Below are 22536 nucleotides of genomic sequence, written 5' to 3'. Positions count from 1 at the left end.
TTCTTTTATTCAGTTTTCTTCTATAGTCTATTTTATGTAGTTAGAACATAGTATAGAAATGCGTGATACTGTTAGCATGTCATTGTCAATAAATAATTATGTTTTTAGAGAAATTTGAAGGCCCAGTTTTGGTTTCGCTTGCAAGCAAAGACAAGAACATTCAATGATATAATATGAATATTCAAAATTGATGAAACTGAAAACATATTAAAAAGAATAGTCATTAATATCATCATCTTTTGGTTTAACAACAATGAAAAAGTTATTAACTCTCTGATTATTGATCCATTCCTTGTAAAGATACCAAAAACAAAGTCATTTGATATTCTTTATCTCAAAAGTCAAAACATATTTGCTTGCTTAGAAGATGTGCATCTATTTATGAAAAGACAGACCATCAATCGTCTGCATATCATAAGAATCGTAAAATGAAGAATTGGCAAAATACCATGAAAACAATTAGTAAGCTAGCAAATTAGCGAGATAGAGAAGGAGAATATTAATTACCATCAAGCAGCTAGCTAGCCGTCCTTCCAAGAAGAATATTATTATCATCTAAGAAATGGATTTTGAGGTTGGACCAGACATGATAATATGATGAATCTTTACAAGGAACGTAGTGGATCTTCTTCCGGCTGAATAGTGCTCATTTTTCAATTTCTACATATATCGCATATTGAGCAGAAGCTGCGATGATGCTGAAACCCTATACATAGACTCTAACTCTTCCCTTATCTTCTTTTTCTCTTCAACATTCGTGAAAGGTATCAGTGAGATTTCCACCGTCTTCAAAGACTTCAGAGTTTTCGAGGATGTAAGCCAGAAGTTGTTTCTCTTCTCTCCTTCCTTCAAAGAGTTTCCACTCCAAGATCTCAAGGTGAGACAACACGCATCGCGGTACAGAACTTGGTTGGTTCCAAGAAAGTGGAACATGATCAATAAAAGGCTGAGAAGGAAGAATTCTAATTAAACACGTTTCAAGAGAGATATTTACAGAGTTGATCCTAATAGCATCTCCATTGGAAGTATCTCAATAAGATACCCAAAAAAAGAAAAAAAAAATTAAAAAAAAAAGGTATGAGAGAAGGGAGAAAAAGTAGAAGAGAAGGAGAGAAGGGAGAAAAAGTAGAAGAGAAAAATTAGAAGAGCTTTTAGTTTAGGAGCATTATGAAGCAAAAGCATAAGTGGCTCCATCCAATACTCTGAGGAAGAAGGATACAACTGAAACTCTATGAGCCGAGAGAAGTTAATGGTGCTACAACTCGCAACCTGCACTTGAACGAAGCAGAACACAACATAAGTAATTAAACGCAGCGATAGTATCACGAAGAAAATAAGATATATTACGAGAGAAGGGTATCAAAATGGTTGGTTAATTACCTTGATATGAGCCAAATAGAGATACTTGACAGAGGAGAAAGATGTCAGAAACTTGTCATTCGGGTAAAAACCACAGAGGGAAACGATGGCCTTTTCAAGGCATGGCATATTCTGGATGGAGAAATTGCCTCCTAAAGAGTCAATGATGCTAAGGTAATTTAATCCCGGGGAATCTATAACCAATGACCTACCAGAACCATTTTTTTCAAGTGATTGCGAATCAATGAACCTTGTCACATTGTCACTCTTATTTCGGATCACCAACAAATATCTGAGAACAGGGCAACTCAATAAAAGCCTAACATGAGAATCTTGGTCTTTATACACCACATTGACAAGGAGCAGCGATTGAAGGGACGGGAGGCAAGCCGCGGAAGGAACATCAACAAGAATCTTGCCCATAAGATTCAATTTCACAAGCGTTTTGCTGGTGTAAAGCCTCTTACTGGCAGGATCTGAGAGAAAACTAAGACTTAGGGTTAGCTCTCTAACGTACCGGTCAACTGCATTCGAGACCCACTTTCCGACATCTACATCAACAGGACATTGTGGACCAAGCATGATACGCAAGCTTTCTACTGAAGGTGCCTTGTGTAGTTGCAATGACTTTTCTAGCAAGTCCCAAATACTCTTTCCGCCTTCGTTGCTTTCTGTGTACTCGAGTTTAGGCAACATCGTCCAGAGAAAACGCCATCGTTTCGACAAAATCATGGTGGTCACCGCATCTTTTGTTGGGATTAGACACAGTATATGCAACAGAAATCGTCAGGCAAGGCACTGATCCTGTCAGACAGCTCGTTTAAATTTTTTCCGATAGATCTCCGCTTCTGATGACATCCTTTAAGATCTTGTTCGTCAGAATAAGAAAGCCCTAGTTTGATTACGTAGATAGAGGCGAGTTAACATTCTTCCGTAGCAAGATAAGTTAGTATTGGGCTAGGCCTTTTAAAACAAGTTGAAACTCGAATATGTTTAGAAAAAGGAATTGTGTCATTGTACATTGGGCTTTTTAAACAAGTTGGGCTTAAGTCCATGTTTGGTCAACACTCTATTTCGGGTATTGTCTCTGTCTTCCTTTAGCGGCGGCTTTACTTTAGATTCTTCTAGGGTTTCTAGATTGTATACCCTAGATAAGCATCCTATAAAGTAAACACAAGTACTTGCAGAGACTTTAGATTAGAGGGCTAGCGACTGCAGAAGAAGAGTAACACGTCATCTCTGTGCTTCTTTGTCTACAATTTTGGAAAAAGTGATGACGCCATTGCTCTTTCCCAAATGTAGACAAAGCAATACCGTGATGATGTCGTGGAGATTTTGTTGAGATGCTACGAGCGTGTAAATGTTTCATGTTTGTTGTTTGATTTTACTGACTGCTGATTTCTTTTTTTCTTGGATCTCGCTCAAAACTAGATCCTCACTACAGAGCATAACTGTTGATTTTTCTTATTCCAGATCTTGCTCTGAACAAGGGCATCTAAAGTCACAGATGCGTGTGATTATTGTTCTAGACTTGCAGACTTCCTTCTTTTTTTTTTTTTTGCAAATCCAGATTTGTTTTCTGAATGGTGAATTCGTGGTCCAGTAAGGTTTTGATACCTTTCAAAGAGATAAACTTAACAGAACAAAATTTTGTTAAATATCGTATCAATTCGAAAGAACAAAAATATGGTATTGAAGAACGAACATAAATAGCTAATTTCTCGTGGTTAACTTCGAAGGAAATTGGACGTGATTATTTCTCATAGGACAACATGTTCTTGACACTGTTTAATGTGCAAACACAACAATAGGTTAGAAGCCCTGGTGTCGAACTAACTAGTGTTTCTACATCTCCATGGATTTTATTATTTTAAGCTGAGATTATGTAGAAAACCTTTGAGATAGAAGTTTAGATGTAGATGTACCAAACACAATCATTATAGCATGTTTATTAGTATCTCTCAAATGAGAGAATGAGACATTATGGTTATCCTAACCCACTTAGGCATTTAACCACACATGTATATAAAAAAATTCCTAACCAAATTAAGATCCGGAGATTAGTGTGGATTCAATCCGAGATCTTCTGCTTAAAAAAACAAACCAAACAAAAAACAGTTCCTCCGATTCCGTTGAAGACATGCAACCAAATGATTTGGTATGGTAGGTGTATGAAAAAATTATTATCCTTATCCAAATTTCAGCAAAGAATTAATAATAGCATTATCCAAAGTGGAGAAACATCTTTATCCAAAAAAGAAAAAGAGAAAATAAGCGATAGATGAACAGGTGGAACGAGGTTCGTTCAGTAGTCGTCGCTTCTAATCAACTTCCACTTCTTCCACGGAAACAAGCAATTCGATCAAACGTGAAAGCAATATTTAAGATTTTTGTCTCATACTCTAAGCAAGCAATATCCAAATAAACATTCTTATACCTCCACTCCTCCTCTGTCTGATTCCTTCACCCAATTCTTGTCTCGTTTCCATCAATCCATTGTCTTTGATTCCAGAGGTTTGTTTCTATTTCTTGTTGATTCCAATTCGGGTTTCTTCATTGTGCATTCTCTTGTTTATGTCATGATTCTTATTCTTTGCTTATCAAAGCTCTATACTTTATGACCATGATTTGAGAGATTCTCTGAAAAGATCACACCTTTGCCTCTGAATTTGAGAAATTTTAGTTTCTCTGTATCTGTCTGGTTTAGTTCTTGAAGCCATTTGTGATTTAATGTCTGAAGGTTTTGACTTTATGAGTTGAGATTGAAGCCACTCTTGATTTGCAACAAGATTTGTCATTTTCTATCATAGCCTTATTTTATAGCTTTGGCATCATATCTTAAATTGAGAAAGACTCTGCCTTGTTGCAGTTCCAATGAGGACAAGAAAAACAGTAATGGGTCCTATATATTCTCATGTGTTTGTCTTCCTTTTGGTCTAGACAAACTGATAAGTTTCTTTTTGTAGCTGGTACTTTCTTTTGAGGCTTTTTTAAAAATTATCCAACGGCTTGAACTGAATTGGATTCAATGTTTCTACAAATGTCTCTTATATGTAGGTTCTTGGTTTATTTGGATGTGGTGATTATGGATATGGAGTCTTGGAAGTTGCTCAGAAGTGTTTGTGTGCTTTCTTTTCTCCTTGGCTCTTGTTTTGTGTATCAAAGCCTTCGTGTTGTTGATGCTCAAGAAGATCCAAAACCAGCCGTGACTTTGCAAGTAGATGCTTCTAATGGAGGTGGACGACCCATTCCTGAAACGCTATTTGGGATTTTCTTCGAGGTTTGTTAATGTTACGGTCTCAAATAGATCTTTGCAATGTACGCAATGTGTTCAAATCAATCATAAACTTTATATGCTCTATGTTCATTATAGGAGATCAACCATGCTGGTGCCGGTGGATTATGGGCCGAACTTGTTAGCAACAGAGGTTAGTTTTTTTTAGCTTGTTACTACTGAAATCCATGGGAATCAATCGTTGTTTGGCTTCATTTTCTTTCTTTACATGATGAGAAAAAATGTGGTAGTAACTTTTAAGGAAAAACTTTGGTTTCCAGGGTTTGAAGCTGGTGGGCAAAACACACCCTCTAATATTTGGCCATGGTCCATTGTTGGTGATCATTCATCCATATATGTAGCTACAGACCGTTCATCATGTTTTGAACGGAATAAAATCGCACTGAGAATGGATGTGCTTTGTGATAGCAAAGGTTGTCCATCGGGAGGTGTCGGAGTTTATAACCCTGGTTACTGGGGCATGGTGAGTGTCAAATTGTGAACACTTTACAGCTCGGTTTTTTGTTTCCCTCGGTGTCAAGAGCATGGGTTTAGCTGTTTATTCATTTTCTATCTTCTGTTAGAATATTGAAGAAGGAAAGAAGTACAAGGTGGCTCTTTATGTGCGTTCGACTGGTGATATCGATTTGTCTGTGTCGTTGACGAGCTCGAATGGATCACGGACTCTTGCTTCTGAAAAGATCATGTGAGAAATAATTTCAGATTCTTCAGTTAAGTCTGAATATGTTTATTTTGCTGTTTCAGTGTGTGAAAGTTTCAATTGTATGCTTTCATTTGTTTCAATGTAGAGCTTCTGCTTCTGATGTTTCGAAATGGATTAAAAAAGAGGTTCTTTTGGAGGCAAAAGCGACCGATCCTAGTGCAAGACTTCAGTTAACAACAACCAAGAAAGGGTCAATATGGATTGACCAAGTCTCGGCCATGCCAGTGGATACTCACAAGGTTCTTTTTTCGCTCTCTCTGATTCCCTGTAGAGCCTTGAGATGGAAGATTACAGATTGCTAATAGAGAAAATATTGGAAGAAGAACTCTATCAAATACTCGATCTTTTTGGTTGATTGCAGGGACATGGTTTTAGAAACGATCTTTTCCAAATGATGGCCGATATAAAACCCCGTTTCATCCGGTTCCCAGGTACGTATTATTTAAGGCTAGTAGCATTTTTGTTACTTATTCTATCCATAGACGTACCTCTTAGTTCAATATGACAAAAAGCATGACTTAAGATGAAATAAGCTAAAGTCTATTCTTTACTCTGGATATTTGTGAATTTAGGTGGTTGTTTTGTCGAGGGTGAATGGTTAAGTAATGCCTTCCGCTGGAAAGAAACCGTAGGACCTTGGGAAGAGAGACCGGGCCATTTTGGTGATGTTTGGAAGTATTGGACCGATGATGGCCTTGGCCACTTTGAGTTCTTTCAAGTGAGACTTCTTCTTTTCTATTGAGTACATAATGATCCCCGAAGCTCGTTATTGAATATTAAATGAACATTCTTGCAGATGGCAGAAGACATCGGTGCAGCCCCGATATGGGTGTTTAACAACGGTATTCTTTCACTCTCCAAAAACTTAGTTGTAACTGACTTATATCATTTTGTCTTCCAATTCTGTCAACCTTATTTTTTACTTTGTGCAGGGATAAGTCACAATGATGAAGTTGAAACTGCCAGTATCATGCCCTTTGTTCAAGTATGATTACTAAACCTTCCTCTGTTTCACTAGTGAAGAAGCCGGAAAACCAAAACTTTCTCCTCTTTTTGTTTCAGGAAGCACTCGACGGTATCGAGTTTGCCCGAGGAGATGCCAATTCTACTTGGGGATCTGTTCGAGCTAAAATGGGACGCCAAGAACCTTTTGAACTTAAATACGTTGCTATTGGAAATGAAGATTGTGGGAAAACTTACTACAGAGGTTTTGCATTTCTCTATGATCACATCTTGACTTAGATTTTTGTTGAGCATCTTTGACACTAAATGAGATTACAACTTTACAGGAAACTACATTGTGTTCTATGATGCTATCAAGAAAGCCTATCCAGATATCAAAATCATCTCCAACTGCGATGGATCCTCTCATCCACTCGACCACCCAGCTGATTACTATGACTATCACGTAAAATTTTCTATCTTGACAGAAACTGTAACCGTTGTCTTGTGTTCTCTCTTCCGCCTGAAAAAAGTGTTTCCTTTTTGTCACAGATTTACACTTCTGCTAGCAATTTGTTTTCCATGTATCATCAATTTGATCGCACTTCACGCAAAGGTCCAAAGGTGCGGTAATAGATTATAACAAAACTTAATTCCAACAAACACAAGATGAAGCTTTCAGCGTTTTACTCACTCGTGAACTTTGTTTACAGGCTTTTGTCAGTGAATATGCTGTTACTGGAAAAGATGCTGGTACAGGAAGCCTTCTTGCCTCTCTTGCAGAAGCTGCGTTTCTCATTGGTCTTGAAAAGAATAGGTTCCCTTTGAATTTCTCTTCCCAGGCTTTGATCTCAACTAAAAACATCAAATAAGTTAAACATCTTATGACTTTTTGCAGTGACATTGTTGAAATGGCAAGTTATGCTCCACTCTTTGTGAACACAAATGATAGACGGTATCTCTCACTTACTTTTCCGTTCGAATGGTTACTCAGGAAGATAAGGCAATAATCTCAAATTGTTAAATTGGTTTCAGGTGGAACCCTGATGCAATAGTCTTCAACTCCTCTCATCTATATGGAACACCTAGCTATTGGGTTCAACGGTTTTTTGCAGAGTCAAGCGGAGCAACTCTTCTCACTTCAACACTCAAGGGAAACTCTACTTCTCTTGTTGCATCTGCTATCTCTTGGAAAAACAATGGCAAAGATTACATACGCATAAAGGTAAACCGAGTGAAAGATTCAACCGGAGCTCTGATATTGACCCTAAAAAACTGTTTCAAAATCTGTTATTTGCAGGCTGTAAACTTCGGAGCTAACTCAGAAAATATGCAAGTGTTGGTAACTGGATTGGACCCGAACGTGATGAGAGTTTCGGGATCAAAGAAGACAGTACTTACCTCTACCAATGTGATGGATGAAAATTCCTTCTCACAGCCAGAGAAGGTAAAAATCAAGAGATGGAAGAAACATCATTATCATCACAAATTCTGAGTGTTCCCATGTTCTTATTGGTTTTTATTTGCAGGTTGTACCACATGAAAGCTTGCTAGAGTTGGCAGAGGAGGATATGACCGTTGTTCTCCCGCCACATTCCTTTTCTTCATTCGATTTGTTGAAGGAATCTGCAAAGATAAGAATGCCAATCTCTGATTCTTCTTCCCATCAGAAAACTACCACTGTGTGAAGAGAAACAATGACAAGGAAGTATCAACTTTCATGTCAAAAGTCTCTTTGTGGTTCAAATCTAATTACATTCCATAAATGCTTATAACGTACCCTTGTGTATATATAATAATAGTCTGGTGAATAAATTTACTTTCTTTAATCATGAGCTTATCTCGACTCTAGATATCTTGATATGCAAGAATGATGAAGCAACAGTTTCTTCTTAGCATAAAAGAAGATGACGAGGCGTGAAAGTGGGCTGGGCCATTTTATTTCCATTATTGGGCTTTTAAAAGCCCATCATAATGAATTTTGAAAAAAATGGAGGAGCATCAAAACAAATAAAAATGGCGAAACTGAAGAACACACGATTCAGATTTTCAAAATTGAATTTTGTAGTGATCTCTCTCCTATATAAACTTCCTCACTCTTCTTCCATTTCAAATCTCTCTCTCTGTAGTCAAAATTAGGGTTTATTTATTCATAAGGAAGAGCATTTCGAATTCTGTAGTTCAAAATTGAAGATCATGTCGGCGTCAACGGTGTCAATCACCGCTAGTCCTAGGACAATAAGGCGGACGCCGGTTCTCTCCGGTGAGAAGAAATCTAATTTTGATTTCCCGCCGAGCGAATCTCATGCCAATGCGGCAATTGGAGAGTCGTCTGCTGGTACGAACAAGGATCTGATTCGCGCCGAGGCTGCCGGTGAGAGATCCAACACCTACGACGTAGGTCCGGTGACAAGGAAATCAGGATCCACCGCGACGGGGACTAATACAACCACCACGCAGCGTCGGACGCGGAAGTCTCAGGGGAATAAGATAGATAGAGGGAAATGGAAGACAGTGGTTAGGGTATTCGCGAAGCAATTTGGGGCTCTTTTGTTACTTGTTGGATTGATTCAGTTGATTAGGAAATTGACTTTGAAGGATTCGTCTCTGTCTTCTTCGAATTTCCCAATTGAAACGGAAATGGTGCTTTCGGAATTGGAGAGTCGGATTTCTGCAGTTGATGGTTTGGTGAAGACTACGACGAAGATGATGCAGGTTCAAGTTGAGTTTCTTGATAAGAAGATGGATAGTGAATCAAGAGCATTGAGGCAGACGATAGATTCCACATCTTCTGTGTTACATAGTGAGTTGAAGAAGGTAGAGTCTAAGACAGAGAGGTTACAGGTTTCTGTAGATGAGTTAAATGCTAAACCTTTGGTGTCTAGAGAGGAGTTAGAGAGAGTTTACGAGGAGTTGAAGAAGGGTAAGGTCGGTGATTCTGATGTTAACATTGATAAACTGAGGGCTTATGCTCGTGACATAGTGGAGAAAGAGATAGGGAAACATGTTGCAGATGGCCTTGGTCGAGTAGATTATGCGTTAGCGTCTGGTGGAGCTTTTGTAATGGGGCATTCGGATCCGTTTCTTGTTGGAAATGGGCGTAATTGGTTTGGGACAAGCAGGAGACGGGTTCATAGCAAAGCGGTTAAGATGTTAACTCCGAGTTTCGGGGAGCCTGGACAGTGTTTTCCTCTGAAAGGAAGCAATGGATATGTTCTAGTCAGGCTAAGAGCACCAATAATTCCAGAAGCTGTTACTTTGGAACATGTCTCTAAGGTAGTACTAACATCTCAATACTAAACTTTCACAAAATGATTGATTTTTATATGTTAATTTGAGCCTTCAAGAAGGGTTCTCTGTTAAATGTTGTTGGTATTGAGATGCCCTGTACTTCGGATTGGATTGCTGGTGACAATAGGTTATCGAATAGAGGGCAAGAAACTAGTTTTGTGAATTTGAGTTCTTATAGTTTGAGGTTTAGTTTAGGCACTAGCTGTGACAATATGCATTGAGGAGGATTTTACCTATTGTTATTTTCTGCAAATCACTAGCTTTAGCAGTTCCTTTGTCTAATATCAATGCCACTGTGTTGTTGTGCTTTGTTTGGGACATCGTTGACAGAGAAAAGAACCGTATGTATGGGAAGAGCTTGTAAGTTTACAATTAGTGGAACTGTAATATTCACTGTTTACGGATATCCTTAGGAAACAGTAGCTGAAGGGAAATAGTCTCAAGAGTGTGTAATGTGATGGTCACACATTGCTTTCCATCATTGTTCATCCTTGTGATCATTTGTCTGATAAATTTCTTCTTGTCTGACCACTAAAAGGCAATACTAATCTTACGGTTATGTTATGCACCATTTAATCGAACAGGCTGTAGCATATGACAGATCGAGCGCCCCAAAGGATTGCCGTGTATCAGGATGGCTAGGTGACATAGATATGGAGACTGAGACAATGCCCCTTCTTACAGAATTCAGTTACGACTTAGACAGGTCCAATGCACAGACATTCGACATTGCAGACTCTGCTCACTCAGGACTTGTCAACACTGTCAGGCTAGACTTCAATTCCAACCATGGAAGCTCTTCACACACTTGCATCTACCGCTTCAGGGTTCATGGCCGTGAACTAGACTCAGTCTCTGTTGCTCATGCTTGATCTGAAAGTCCACGTCAAACTTTTCTTCTCTTTGTAACATTCCCTCTAATAGATATCTCTCTTCTTTTTTTGTGTTAGTTTATGTGGTGGGAAAGCTTCTCTTAGTCTGTAATCAGAATCATTTGGTTGTATTCGTGATTATTAGCTTCAAATCTGTTTTGGTTCGGTTTATTTGGTCAGGGTATGTATCCTCCGAATTGAATAATATAGATCTTAGTTTGATGTCCGGTTTTGGTTTTGTAACAGAGTTTCAATTTAAGCTTTCACCTAAAACAAATCATACAAATTCTAATAGAGTATACATATTTCATTAGTTGAAACAAATATTGAATTTGGATTATTAATGGTTACCTTGGGTACTTGGTATTACAACGATATGTGATGAATAGGAAGAGTGTGTATATAGATGGACCATAACTTGTTAGTGTGAATTGCGTAATCGACAAAGTGACGACTTCTTCTTCTAGGCTGCACCGTCTTGCCTTGTCTAAAAGCTTCCCAACACATCACATGCAAAATCTACGGTCAAATAATAGATATGAAACCCTCTTCCAAGTCAACACAGCTTGTTTGATTATAAATTAAATTAAATACAAATTCATCTTTGACATGTCTGATTAATGTTAATTTTTTACAGTGTCAACTGGCATAACAAATTGAGCTAAACAAAATTAAGCTCTAAAAATAGCCATTTTTTACGGTTAAATCACATGAAGAAACCTTTCCTAACCAAGTCAACCCATGTTTGGTCGTCGTGACGGTGGACCACCGGCTCCAAAAAAACTCTTCATTTGACCAAAACGAGTATAACCCTTAATTATTAGACCAACATGCATTACATAAATGATAAATTCAGTTTCCCTCGAGCCCATGCATTCATTAAATAGCAGAAAGCTCCTCGTATAGTCTATATATATAGCAGATTTTAGATCCAAAATAACAAACACCATCAATACACAAACAAAACAAAAAGGATGAAAATGCAAACACTAAACTTCACTTCTTCTCTCTTGTTCTTGTCTTTTATCTTCCTCTCATGTGCTCTGCTTATCTCATCACAACAATCTCCATCACAGCCACATTCTGAGCCTCCGTCACAGCTACCTTTTGAGCCTCCGGTAGAGTCACCATTCTTCCCTCCGTCACAGCCACCAATATTCGTGCCACCGTCACAGCCACCTTCTTTGCCTCCGTCACAGTCTCAGTCACCTTCTCTCGCTTGCAAGTCAACTCCATACCCTAAGCTTTGCCGTACGATCCTCAACGCTGTCAAATCCTCACCGTCAGATCCTTACCGTTACGGCAAATTCACTATAAAGCAATGCCTCAAGCAAGCAAGCCGTCTATCCAAAGTCATCACCAGTTACGCGCGGCGCGTGGAAAGCAAACCAGGCTCGGCCACGGCCGAGGAAATAGGGGCGGTGGCGGACTGCGGCGAGTTATCGGAGCTGAGTGTGAACTACCTTGAAACCGTCACGACGGAGCTTAAGACGGCGCAGGTGATGACGGCAGCTCTCGTCGAGCATGTGAACAGTCTTCTCAGTGGTGTAGTGACGAATCAGCAGACGTGTCTTGACGGACTCGTGGAGGCTAAGAGTGGTTTCGCCGCCGCGATTGGTTCGCCGATGGGGAATCTCACTCGCCTTTACAGTATCTCGTTAGGACTTGTGAGCCACGCACTTAACCGTAACCTGAAGAGGTTTAAAGCCTCCAAAGGGAAGATTCTTGGTGGTGGGAACTCAACCTATCGCGAACCGCTCGAGACTTTGATTAAGGTAATTAATTAAAACTTGTTTCTAATTCTTTTCTTTTTTCGTTTTTGTTTGTTTGTTTATACTAGCTTTTATACATTCCTTTACATATTATTATAAAGTTGTTAATAATCTAGTTGTAAAGACATTACATATTTTTGAAATGGTTGGCATAGAGATATAAGAATAGGAATTTGGGGAAATACCAAAAACATTATATATATATATATATATATATGCCTTCTTATCATAAATCCTTAGAAAAAATCAAAACAGAGTTTTTAAATCGATGATTTATAATAATTTTTGTATGGTCACCACTCACCACAATTCAAACATGAATAATGAAAGGTTATGCAAAAGCCTTTTTGGACATACATGTATGAATAGATAAGCATCGTAGGAGGACATATACTAAGTTAAATATGGTATGAATTTACTACTTTGGACGCACGGAATGATTTAATATTCGTGCATATCTAAAATTTTCTAGATCGAGTCATAAATGGATGTGCTCTTGTTTTGTGTGTGTGAGCCAGAACACGCGTAAGAGAGTAAATGGCACATGGCCTACGCACATTTTAGTACAACTCAACAATGATCAAATGAGTCCTATCTTTGACTTTAACAAAAGAAATCAATTTGGTCCCCATTCGGATCCAACTGTATTCACGTGCATAAGAGTGTCCCGGTCATTTCATGTGTGGCTACAATGAACATTGATTTTAAAAAGGCATGAGTCTACAAGCTAATCATGTACTAAGCACATTTTCTTTTTCTGGTATAGGGTTTACGTAAAACATGCGACAACGACAAAGATTGCCGGAAAACTAGCCGGAACTTAGGGGAGCTAGGTGAGACCAGCGGCGGTTCCATCCTCGTGAGTAAAGCAGTGATCGTCGGTCCGTTCAAATCCGACAACTTCACAACCATCACCGATGCTATTGCAGCCGCACCTAATAACACTAGACCAGAGGATGGTTACTTTGTTATCTACGCAAGAGAAGGTGTCTATGAAGAATATATTGTTGTTCCCATCAACAAAAAGAACTTAATGCTTATGGGAGATGGGATCAATAAGACGATTATTACAGGGAACCATAATGTTGTTGATGGTTGGACTACGTATAATTGCTCGAGCTTCGGTTGGTATTCTTATCTCTCTTTTTGTCATTTGGAATTACTTAGTTAATGATATATAGTTTTATTTTTATTTTCTAGCTGTGGTTGGAGAGCGGTTCATGGCGGTTGATGTTACATTCAGAAACACAGCCGGACCTGAAAAACATCAGGCAGTGGCTTTGAGGAACAATGCGGAAGGATCAAGTTTTTATCGGTGTAGTTTTGAAGGCTATCAAGATACTCTCTACGTCCATTCTCTTAGACAATTCTATCGCGAATGCGATATATATGGTAATATAAGTTTTGTTTCCGCTTCATTTTCCACACTGATTTATTAACTGTTATTGGAATATGACTTTTTAAACTAGGCTCAATCTCATAACTTTGAGAACTATTGCTAAGTAGTTAGGACTCACCAAAATAGTCAAAACTAGTCAATTATATAATGTGGTCCTTGCTTTAACATATAACTATTCTTCTATTTCACTAATATGTTTTAACATATATCCCCTTTTTTATCCTCTGTTTGTTATAGGTACCGTCGATTTTATATTCGGAAATGCAGCCGCAATTTTTCAAAACTGCAACATATATGCTCGAAAACCGATGGCCAAGCAAAAGAACGCAATAACAGCGCATGGAAGACTCGATCCAAACCAGAATACCGGAATCTCTATCATCAATTGTACAATAAAAGCCGCCCCAGATCTTGCAGCTGAGCCTAAATCTGCCATGACATTCTTAGGGAGACCGTGGAAGCCATACTCAAGGACGGTTTTCATGCAATCATACATTAGTGACATTGTTCAACCAGTCGGATGGCTCGAATGGAACGGTACAATTGGACTAGACACAATCTACTACGGTGAGTATAGTAACTTTGGACCAGGTGCTAACACGAACCAGAGAGTGCAGTGGTTAGGGTACAATTTATTGAACTTGGCAGAAGCCATGAACTTCACGGTCTACAACTTCACCATGGGAGATACATGGTTGCCTCAAACCGATATTCCTTTCTATGGTGGTTTGCTTAGCAAAGAATGAAATTGATGAACAACATATTATATGTAAACATATTTAATTATACGTACTTCCTCATTTAAAAAATAAATCAAGAAATTTTCATTTGTTCTAGTTGTTGGGACGAGTCAATGGGAGTGGTTCTCATGTAAATCTAGACGTGCTTCTAACTTTATTTATTGCTTCAGATAACCAATAAAGCTAAGTTTTGATGCCATGAAATTTGATTATATAGCTATAATATATCTGGACTATACCACAACTACGAGTATGTCATTTGAATCATATCAAACAAACATAGATACAAAAGAATAAGAGTAACACTGAAAACTCTCACATAATGAAAAAATATATATTTATAAATTACAAAGATCCAAAAAGAAAAGAGATTTGAATTGGGAATCTCGTTAACGGAAACGACAAACTCAGAGACCGGACCTGAACGGCACTTTCGTCGCCGGAAGCCATCTTCCACCGTCGATGAAAGGTTTCACCGTAAACCTATTCGCTTCCTTCGTACTAAGAAACCTCAAACCCTTCCACTTAACCCTATTCTTCGTCGATGCACCAGGACCGGTATTCTTATACTCACCGTAAAATATAGTATCCGGCGCAGAATCTCCGGTCCACGGTAACCAGCCTTTCCGGTCAATAAAACCATGCAAATACGAGTCCATTATAACCGTCGTCGAGAAATTCTTCCATGGTCGACCTAGAAACGTCATAACATCGGTTAGGTCACCGAGTGGAGAGATGTTACAACGGTGAATCGAGATTCCTGTGTTCATGTTCGGATCAGTACGTCCTTGAGCCGTGATTGTGTTTTGTTGTCCTTTCATTGGTCGGCGAGGGAGAATCCGGCAGCTTTGGAGAACTGAAGCTGAGTTACCAAAGATGAAATCTACTGTTCCGATAATGGTGCATTCACGGTAGAATTGGCGTTGTGCATGAACGTAAAGCGTGTCTTGGTATGCGTTCATCGTGCAACGGTAAAATGCTGTGAGATCTGCGCTTACCATTAGAGCAACAGCTTGATGTTTGGATGGACCAGCTGTGTTGATGAAGCCCATGTCTCTTGCCATAAACCCTTTTCCAAACACAGCTGCAGAAAACAGAGCATGTCAAAAACCGATTTCTTGGGTTATAAGTAATGATATTATGTTCGGTTTTCTAGTTGATATTATTTCAGAATAACGTTACCAATCATAATTCTAAACATTATATCTTTGATTTATGAGATTATTTAGTCTACTTTGATATTATTAGGCCATAATTAAATTAATGAAACAACCAAGTCGTGCTATTTCGAAATCCTCTGTTTCCAAAAGTAAACAAGAAGAAAAACAAAAACAGAGAGAGGTTTACCGAATGTGGCGGTCTTAAAAGTGGGAGTTCCATCGATGACATTAAGTCTACCAGAGACAATACTCTTGCTCTCGCCATCTCCAACCACAATAACATTCCACATCTTCTTCTCCACCTTCACATTCTCAAAATAAACTCCTTTCTTCACATATATAATCGTCCTCTTCTCACTCTTCTCTGGCACATCTTGTAAAGCCCTCTTTATCGTTCTATACTTCCCTGAACCATCCTTCGCCACCACAATATCCGCCACTTTCCTCAAATCCGTGCTCTGCAACAATCTCCGACCCGCGTGGAAGTCCACCTCCACGTCTGCAGTTGTTAACAAACGCCTCCGGAGTTTGAAAGAGTCAGCGATCTTCCCGAGCCATGTGATGATCGCTAGTGCGTTACTCGTCAACTCCGTTGAGTTCTTGAGATGACTTTCGCCGAACGGCCTCATATCTGGAGCCAACGTTTCCACGCACGTCCGTTGATACGTCCCGGCTGAACTCAGCCATGTACGGAGATCATCGACTAGCTCAGGAACCGTGACATCACCGTTTGATGATGAGGTTAACGTGTTGTTGAGGTTATCTATCGTTAGGTCAAGAAGCTCAGCGCAAGCGTTCATGGTGATGTTGTTCTTTTCATCGCCTAAGGATGAAGAGAAAGCGTTGATAGCTTTTGAAACTTCGGCGATTGTGATTTTGACTGCGTATCTGAAGAGCTCTTCTGGATTGAGACTGCTTGCGTTTGGAGCTGATCCGAGGGTTTCGAAGCATTTTTCTTTATGCAACGTAACGTCGCAAACGGCTTTAACGGAAACGGAGATTGAGTCTCCGTTGTTATTAGTCTCCACTGTCTCTGGTGACTTCTTGTGAGCCATGGTTCCAAACACAGCTCCGATCACGATTCCGGCAAGAATGACTAGTGATACAGCGATGATTGCGATGTTCTTTCTCGTCTTACGACGAGCTTCGAGCCTTACATGTTCACGCTCGTCGACTTTGCCGTAAGGAGAGGACATATTTGTATCCTCCGTCCCTCTTTTCTAATTTTTCTTTGTATTCTTTTGAAGTTTCTCGTTAGTTATGTTTGGTTTGTAGATGTTGGAGTTGGAGGGTCCATATAAAGACGAAGGAAAAATATAATCATTTGAATAGACCTCTAACAACTTACGTGCGAGGCACAAAGGGGGATTATAAATCTTCACATTAAAATACCAAGGATGTATTTAACTACAAGTGCTCCTCATGTTTTAGTCTTTTATGTTAATATAAGCTTGTCGGTGAAACATATTTGTTTAAGATTGGGCACTATGTTTTCTGTTGGATTTCAGCTTCGGCATGTTTCTTGGTTTAACGAATTTATTTTTTCAAGGAGTTCTATCTCTAGTTTACAAAGTTTGGAAGTATATATTCAACTTGATGTTATGTTTATGATTTGTGGTTCAATTCATTCTCGGTTTCTTCTTTTAATATGATTATATTTTGAAAAAAAGAAGAAGAAGATCTTTCTATTTATATGTTTATTTAATAGAATCTCTTGAAATCCTAATCAGACATTACAATATTCATAGGGATTATAATGTCAACTTTGGATAGTTAGTTAAGTTTGATATAATAAAGCTGTCAAAGAATATTTTTACTAAAAAAATTTGAGAGCAATTCATTTGTTTTTCATCTGACATTGTCGGCGGATGTATTCTCCTGCTTCCGTGAGAGAGTTTTCAAACCTTGTTTTGACCAATTACATATACTGATGATATACATTGTACAACTTCTTGACCCTTTTATTTGAATAATCTTGACGCTAAGTCAGAACATATAAAATTAAATCAAGAAAAACTCAAACTGTAAGTAGAAGGTCATCTGATCAAGAAAGCTCGCAAAGAGGTAATCTGGCGTTGGAGAAGAGCTTGCGTTGTAAGATCTTATATATCTGATGGGTTATATCTTATATGAGATCAAGTCTTGGGTAAAAATGTACCAAGGATCATTGTACGTATAAATTGACATTGATAGCGAGTATGAGTATGAGAGATACCTATATCACTTAAAGTGAACGAAATTCATATGGATAACAAATGAGATGAGATCAATGTTATCTCGTCTCTTTCTATTTGAAAATAGTTCAATTAGTATAAGCAGACATATTTTTTTTGATTTGAATCAATATATACTACTGTTTTTACTAAACTCAACCAGTCATGGAATAGAAAAGATGGTGAAAATAATCAAGGCTTTTAACTGAAGGGAAATTAAAGGTTTACCAAACACTAACCAAAAGGATAGAATTAGACGTGTTACCAAGCAGCACCTTATTTGGTCATCTTCCTCATTCGAAGGTTACTCGCACTTCCTCTGCACACTTCTTCCTCTCCATCTAACCTCAGTACTCCTACAATCCTCTAAGAATCCATAGATCAACTGCTGGGAAAAGCTTCGCGACAATGTCTTGGCCTACGGATTCTGAGGTTATTCTTCATTTTTTTTTCCATTTACGCAACGAATCTGCTTGTTATCGTTGGTTAACTCGGTGCCAATATCCTCCACTGTGTTAATTTTCGTTAGAATTAGCGACGGAGATGTGTTTTCCGGTTAACCATTTCCCCGGCGAATTGTCAATCGCACATGTGATCGAACAATTTCATTAGTTTCTATGTGTGGAGCTCAATGTATATGCTGCAGATTGCCGCGAGTGTTTGTTTTTTGTGTTTGGATGTTTTCGAAATTTGGCTTTGGTGTTAATCCTACGAGATCGTTCATTTATGTCTCCAGTTAAATTCCATAAAGGAGGCAGTGGCTCAGATGAGTGGAAGAGATAAAGGAGAAGTTCGAGTGGTGGTCGCTCCTTATCGTATATGTCCTTTAGGAGCTCACATTGATCACCAGGTTGGTTTCTGATTGTAGCGATGTAATCATTGTTTTGATTCAACTACAAGAGTTAGTCTGATTCATACCATTTCTTTGTGAATTCAAATCATCTTTGGTGTTCACAGGGTGGAACTGTATCAGCTATGACGATTAATAAAGGGATCCTTCTTGGTTTTGTTCCATCGGGTGATACTCAGGTGTGTATTAGTTATCATGATTCTTATGTGTTTTGGTATACCTCTGCGTTTCTTATAAGTGAACTTGTCAATCAAATTCATATGTTTGACATGCTTGGATTCTTGCGCAAATAAGCACCATTCTAATTTTTAGATGAATGTCTCGTTGATGGTATAATGCAATTCTCTTAAGTAGCATTCCGTATTCTGGGCTTGGTTCAGCTTAAGAGTAGATGGAGATTCTAATTGTGTACAATATAGTATCCTGGTCTCTTTTTGTTTCTCACCTGACCTGAGAAAGCATTAAAGAATTGGATAATTTAAAATGAATGTGGTTTGTAGACAGGAGACAAACATATATTTCGGAGCTGGGAAAGTTCCTTGTGTCTGTGTGTTTCACTTGAGCCTTGAAGTCTCTGTACCGTTTATTCTCTTTCTAATTTATATGCAGGTCCAGTTGCGCTCTGCACAATTTGAAGGAGAAGTATGTTTCAGGTGTGCATATCTTTCATGATCTCTCATCTTGTCGTTAGTGTTTTCAAACTTTTATATCCATCCTCAGACGTGCATAAGCTTGTTACTAAGCCCCGTATAGGGTAAAGTGCACCTTGGATATTGTGGAAGTATTTCGATCTGGCCAGCATTCCATTATATCTCATTTTAGTATGAAAATGAACTTATCTTTCACTTAAGTCTTAGACATTTATCAGATTCAACCTTTAAGTTTGCTCATAATTCCCTAGAATTCATTGGAAATTGAAGACCCTTAGCGCTGTAAGGGATACAAAAGTATCCGTTTTGGATGAGCTTGCATGATTTTCTAGTTTCTGTTTCATGCATTCTATTTTACCTTTTCTAAAGGTATTTTTGTTTTCCTTAGTGCATTTCAATTTTGTACTCGTCATGGTGGTAAAGGAATTGAAGATCTTCTATGCATAATGCTAATAGCTTTTCGGGTTCTGAAATTATAGAGTAGATGAAATCCAGCACCCAATAGGCCTAGCAAACAAGAATGGTGCAAGCACGCCATCTCCATCGAAGGAAAAAAGTATCTGGGGTACTTATGCCAGAGGAGCAGTTTATGCGTTACAGAGCAGCAAAAAGAATCTCAAACAGGTAACAGGTTCAAATTTGGTCTTCTGGTTATAGCTATAGATAAAGTTTACCATTAATGGGAAATGAGGTTTAGCCTGCACATTTGCTGTGTGATCTTCTGGGGTTCCACATTTACCCTTATTTGGTTGCCATACCTGATCTTTTAGGCCTTGATTTCCCCATAATAGTTGACATAATTGTATTTAATGGAAAAGGTATTTGAATATGTTTCTAAGTAATTGTTTTGATCTTTGAAGGGCATTATTGGTTACCTCAGTGGCTCAAATGGACTAGATAGCTCCGGGCTTAGCTCATCAGCTGCTGTAAGTAACTGAATCCCGCCTGTTTTTGTACAGCAGAAATTTCTCCGGAAAGACAATTTTTACTGCTCTTTAATAGTAACTAAACATTTTTAGCATATGAGAGTGGTGTTTACTTGTCATTTTTGGAAAATGAATCTTGTATATTATTTTATGATCGCCAGAAATGTGACAGGTTGGTGTGGCATACCTGCTAGCTCTAGAGAATGCAAACGAATTGACTGTATCCCCAACAGAAAATATCGAATATGACAGGTATATTCCCTTCTAATGTAACCAAGAAGCTCTTCTGTATTGCTTCATGAGCAGTTGTTTCTCTGTGAAACCAGCAATTAGTGCTGCAAATTGGTCAATTTATATGTGACTTACTGCGTCTGCAGGCTTATTGAGAATGGGTATCTGGGTCTGCGGAATGGAATTTTGGATCAATCAGCTATTTTGCTTTCGAATTATGGGTGTCTAACATACATGGACTGCAAGGTAAAATTCCTTGATTTGTAAGTGATATAGTGTGCAAAAAAGCAAGAAGCTTGTTCATGTGGCAAAACCAAGACTGTTCAATGGGATGCCTAAGATGTTTTTGATCTCTAAACTGAAAATGACTCACGATCAAATCAGATCTACAACATTCTCATTGCTTTCACGAGAAAATAAGTGTTTAATCTTTTCAATTGCTTCGATTTTAATGTATTTCAATGCTGAGTTCACTTCTTCCTAAAATGAAAATGAATGGTTAGAATCAGGAGGCCTTGAAGAAATCCTTCCTAACCAGCCATAGATAGGGAAACTTTATTTTCTTCCAGAAACTGCCATCTCAGAAAAACTGTTTGAAATATGCAGACTTTGGACCACGAGCTTGTACAGGCTCCTGAACTGGAGAAACCGTTCAGGATATTGTTAGCATTCTCAGGCTTGAGGCAGGCGTTGACCACCAACCCAGGATATAATCTGCGAGTTTCTGAGTGTCAAGAGGCAGCAAAAGTTCTTTTGACGTATGTGCAAATCTGTTTGATTCATATTTATCTACATTTTCGCTTATTTAGATTTAAATTTCAGTGGAAATGCTGCAAAGTTTATTTCTCTATTGCTTGTGATACTCATTTTTCTGCATCACAAGATTCACACCCTTCTCTTGATTTACTTTTTCTTTTCAGTGCATCTGGGAACAGTGAGCTGGAACCTACGTTGTGCAATGGTAAAAAAACTTTAAGTGTGGACTTTAACTTATTCGTTGCATGCTGATTAGTTTTTCTTTGTTGCCATGTCTCTAACTGTCCCACTGAATAGTTGAGCATGCGGTCTATGAAGCTCACAAGGTAAGAAAATAAGATTCTTAAGCTTTTGGTAAAACAGGTTCCACCTATATCAGGCCTATGTAAATATGTAATACAATAATACTTGTTCGTGCAGCATGAGCTGAAACCGGTTTTAGCTAAAAGAGCAGAGCATTATTTCTCGGAGAACATGCGAGTTATCAAAGGCAAATGTTCTTGAATTCTTGTAGATGTCTCTTTATGTGCATGAATGATTCATTAAGCTCTTTATGATGCTTAACGGACTTTTATGAATGTTTGTTCTTAAATTTCAGGACGGGAAGCCTGGGCTTCAGGGAATCTTGAAGAATTTGGAAAGCTAATTTCAGCATCCGGCTTGAGTTCCATTGAGAATTACGAATGCGGTACATTACACTCTCTTTTCTTCTCTCCCAAATGCAACATATCCTATAGTGAATACAGACCACTAGTATGCTTACAGACATTATTCTCTCTTAGATTCATTATTTTGGTTTTAAATTCTGTGAGTTTTGTGAAGGTGCGGAGCCACTGATCCAGCTATACAAGATTCTTCTGAAGGCTCCTGGTGTATATGGAGCTAGATTCAGCGGTGCAGGTTTCAGGGGATGTTGTCTAGCCTTTGTAGATGCAGAAAAAGCTGAGGCAGCTGCTTCATATGTGAAGGATGAATATGAAAAGGCCCAACCCGAGTTTGCTAACAATCTAAATGGAGGAAAACCTGTTCTCATCTGTGAAGCAGGTGACGCTGCTCGTGTTCTTCTCTGATCAATCCTGGAGTTTTTGGTTTCTTCCCCACTTAAACTCGATTTTTTTGTCCCTTATATCTCTCACGCTTATTGATTCTTTGCTTGTTTATCTCTTTTTGATCCTGTCTGAGAAATTCTCTGGTCTCTTTGGTCGGAGTTTCATCATTGCTTGATACATTTTTTTTGCTACAAATACATAATGTAAATCATTCTCTACCGTTTTCGAGTCGATAGAAGAATCGCAAACTTCAAAAATGTGACTAACATTTCTCCATAAATTTGTTAAATTTTCAACAATTGGTGAATTTAGTTCTGTAATTGATCTA

At 38.4% G+C, this 22536-nt stretch overlaps 6 protein-coding genes and 1 non-coding gene across 13 annotated transcripts; 5 read left to right on the top strand and 2 right to left on the bottom strand.

Annotated features, from left to right (window-relative positions):
* Nucleotides 1-226: 226 nt before the first annotated feature.
* On the bottom strand, nt 227-2091 carry AT3G10750 (FBD domain family; the record flags this gene model as incomplete). The annotated part of the gene is made up of 2 exons (NM_111912.2): nt 227-962; nt 1406-2091. The coding sequence occupies 2 exons, from the start codon at nt 2089-2091 to the stop codon at nt 749-751; spliced, it is 900 nt and encodes a 299-aa protein (NP_187686.1). The 3' UTR covers nt 227-748.
* A 496-nt stretch (nt 2092-2587) lies between these two features.
* MIR158a lies at nt 2588-2687 on the top strand. The gene has a single exon (NR_141583.1). It is a non-coding gene; the product is annotated as a microRNA ath-MIR158a precursor (primary transcript).
* A 591-nt stretch (nt 2688-3278) lies between these two features.
* Nucleotides 3279-8307, top strand: ASD1 (alpha-L-arabinofuranosidase 1). 4 transcript variants are annotated; one of them, NM_111911.5, is made up of 18 exons: nt 3279-3873; nt 4417-4639; nt 4733-4787; nt 4915-5117; nt 5218-5339; nt 5443-5596; nt 5719-5788; nt 5930-6075; nt 6154-6199; nt 6290-6342; nt 6420-6564; nt 6647-6765; nt 6852-6923; nt 7013-7116; nt 7198-7254; nt 7335-7524; nt 7600-7746; nt 7829-8307. In NM_111911.5, exons 2-18 carry the CDS (start codon nt 4445-4447, stop codon nt 7985-7987), a joined length of 2037 nt encoding a protein of 678 aa, NP_187685.1. In that variant the 5' UTR covers nt 3279-3873; nt 4417-4444; the 3' UTR covers nt 7988-8307. The 4 variants fall into 4 exon arrangements, with proteins under 4 accessions (NP_187685.1, NP_001326565.1, NP_001326566.1 ...); NM_001337892.1 differs by having other exon boundaries at nt 4229-4639; NM_001337893.1 differs by having other exon boundaries at nt 3397-4328; nt 7829-8178.
* An 8-nt stretch (nt 8308-8315) lies between these two features.
* On the top strand, nt 8316-10730 carry SUN2 (SAD1/UNC-84 domain protein 2). Its single transcript, NM_111910.4, has 2 exons — nt 8316-9575; nt 10175-10730. The coding sequence occupies exons 1-2, from the start codon at nt 8496-8498 to the stop codon at nt 10460-10462; spliced, it is 1368 nt and encodes a 455-aa protein (NP_566380.2). The 5' UTR covers nt 8316-8495; the 3' UTR covers nt 10463-10730.
* Nucleotides 10731-11263: 533 nt separating this feature from the next.
* AT3G10720 (Plant invertase/pectin methylesterase inhibitor superfamily) lies at nt 11264-14612 on the top strand. 2 transcript variants are annotated; one of them, NM_111908.5, is made up of 4 exons: nt 11264-12237; nt 13001-13358; nt 13435-13626; nt 13871-14612. In NM_111908.5, the coding sequence occupies exons 1-4, from the start codon at nt 11437-11439 to the stop codon at nt 14377-14379; spliced, it is 1860 nt and encodes a 619-aa protein (NP_187683.2). In that variant the 5' UTR covers nt 11264-11436; the 3' UTR covers nt 14380-14612. The 2 variants fall into 2 exon arrangements, with proteins under 2 accessions (NP_187683.2, NP_566379.1); NM_111909.2 differs by having other exon boundaries at nt 12207-13358; nt 13871-14571.
* Nucleotides 14613-14642: 30 nt separating this feature from the next.
* RHS12 (root hair specific 12) lies at nt 14643-16941 on the bottom strand. Its single transcript, NM_111907.2, has 2 exons — nt 15721-16941; nt 14643-15457 (listed from the first exon to the last, which is right to left on the bottom strand). The coding sequence occupies exons 1-2, from the start codon at nt 16727-16729 to the stop codon at nt 14781-14783; spliced, it is 1686 nt and encodes a 561-aa protein (NP_187682.1). The 5' UTR covers nt 16730-16941; the 3' UTR covers nt 14643-14780.
* A 906-nt stretch (nt 16942-17847) lies between these two features.
* Nucleotides 17848-22509, top strand: GalAK (galacturonic acid kinase). 3 transcript variants are annotated; one of them, NM_111906.4, is made up of 14 exons: nt 17848-18178; nt 18483-18596; nt 18704-18775; nt 19206-19249; nt 19726-19870; nt 20107-20172; nt 20345-20424; nt 20550-20649; nt 21010-21161; nt 21324-21364; nt 21457-21485; nt 21580-21649; nt 21758-21847; nt 21982-22509. In NM_111906.4, the coding sequence occupies exons 1-14, from the start codon at nt 18155-18157 to the stop codon at nt 22227-22229; spliced, it is 1275 nt and encodes a 424-aa protein (NP_187681.2). In that variant the 5' UTR covers nt 17848-18154; the 3' UTR covers nt 22230-22509. The 3 variants fall into 3 exon arrangements, with proteins under 3 accessions (NP_187681.2, NP_001326375.1, NP_001326376.1); NM_001337890.1 differs by having other exon boundaries at nt 17995-18178; nt 21580-21847; nt 21982-22482; NM_001337891.1 differs by lacking the exons at nt 17848-18178; nt 18483-18596; nt 18704-18775 and having other exon boundaries at nt 19126-19249; nt 21982-22467.
* Nucleotides 22510-22536: the final 27 nt, after the last annotated feature.

The sequence above is a fragment of the Arabidopsis thaliana genome, chromosome 3, assembly GCF_000001735.4.
Source record: "Arabidopsis thaliana chromosome 3, partial sequence".
NCBI lineage: Eukaryota > Viridiplantae > Streptophyta > Magnoliopsida > Brassicales > Brassicaceae > Arabidopsis > Arabidopsis thaliana.
The sequence above is the reverse complement of the archived record's forward strand: the minus strand, read 5'-3'. Positions and strand labels throughout refer to the sequence as shown.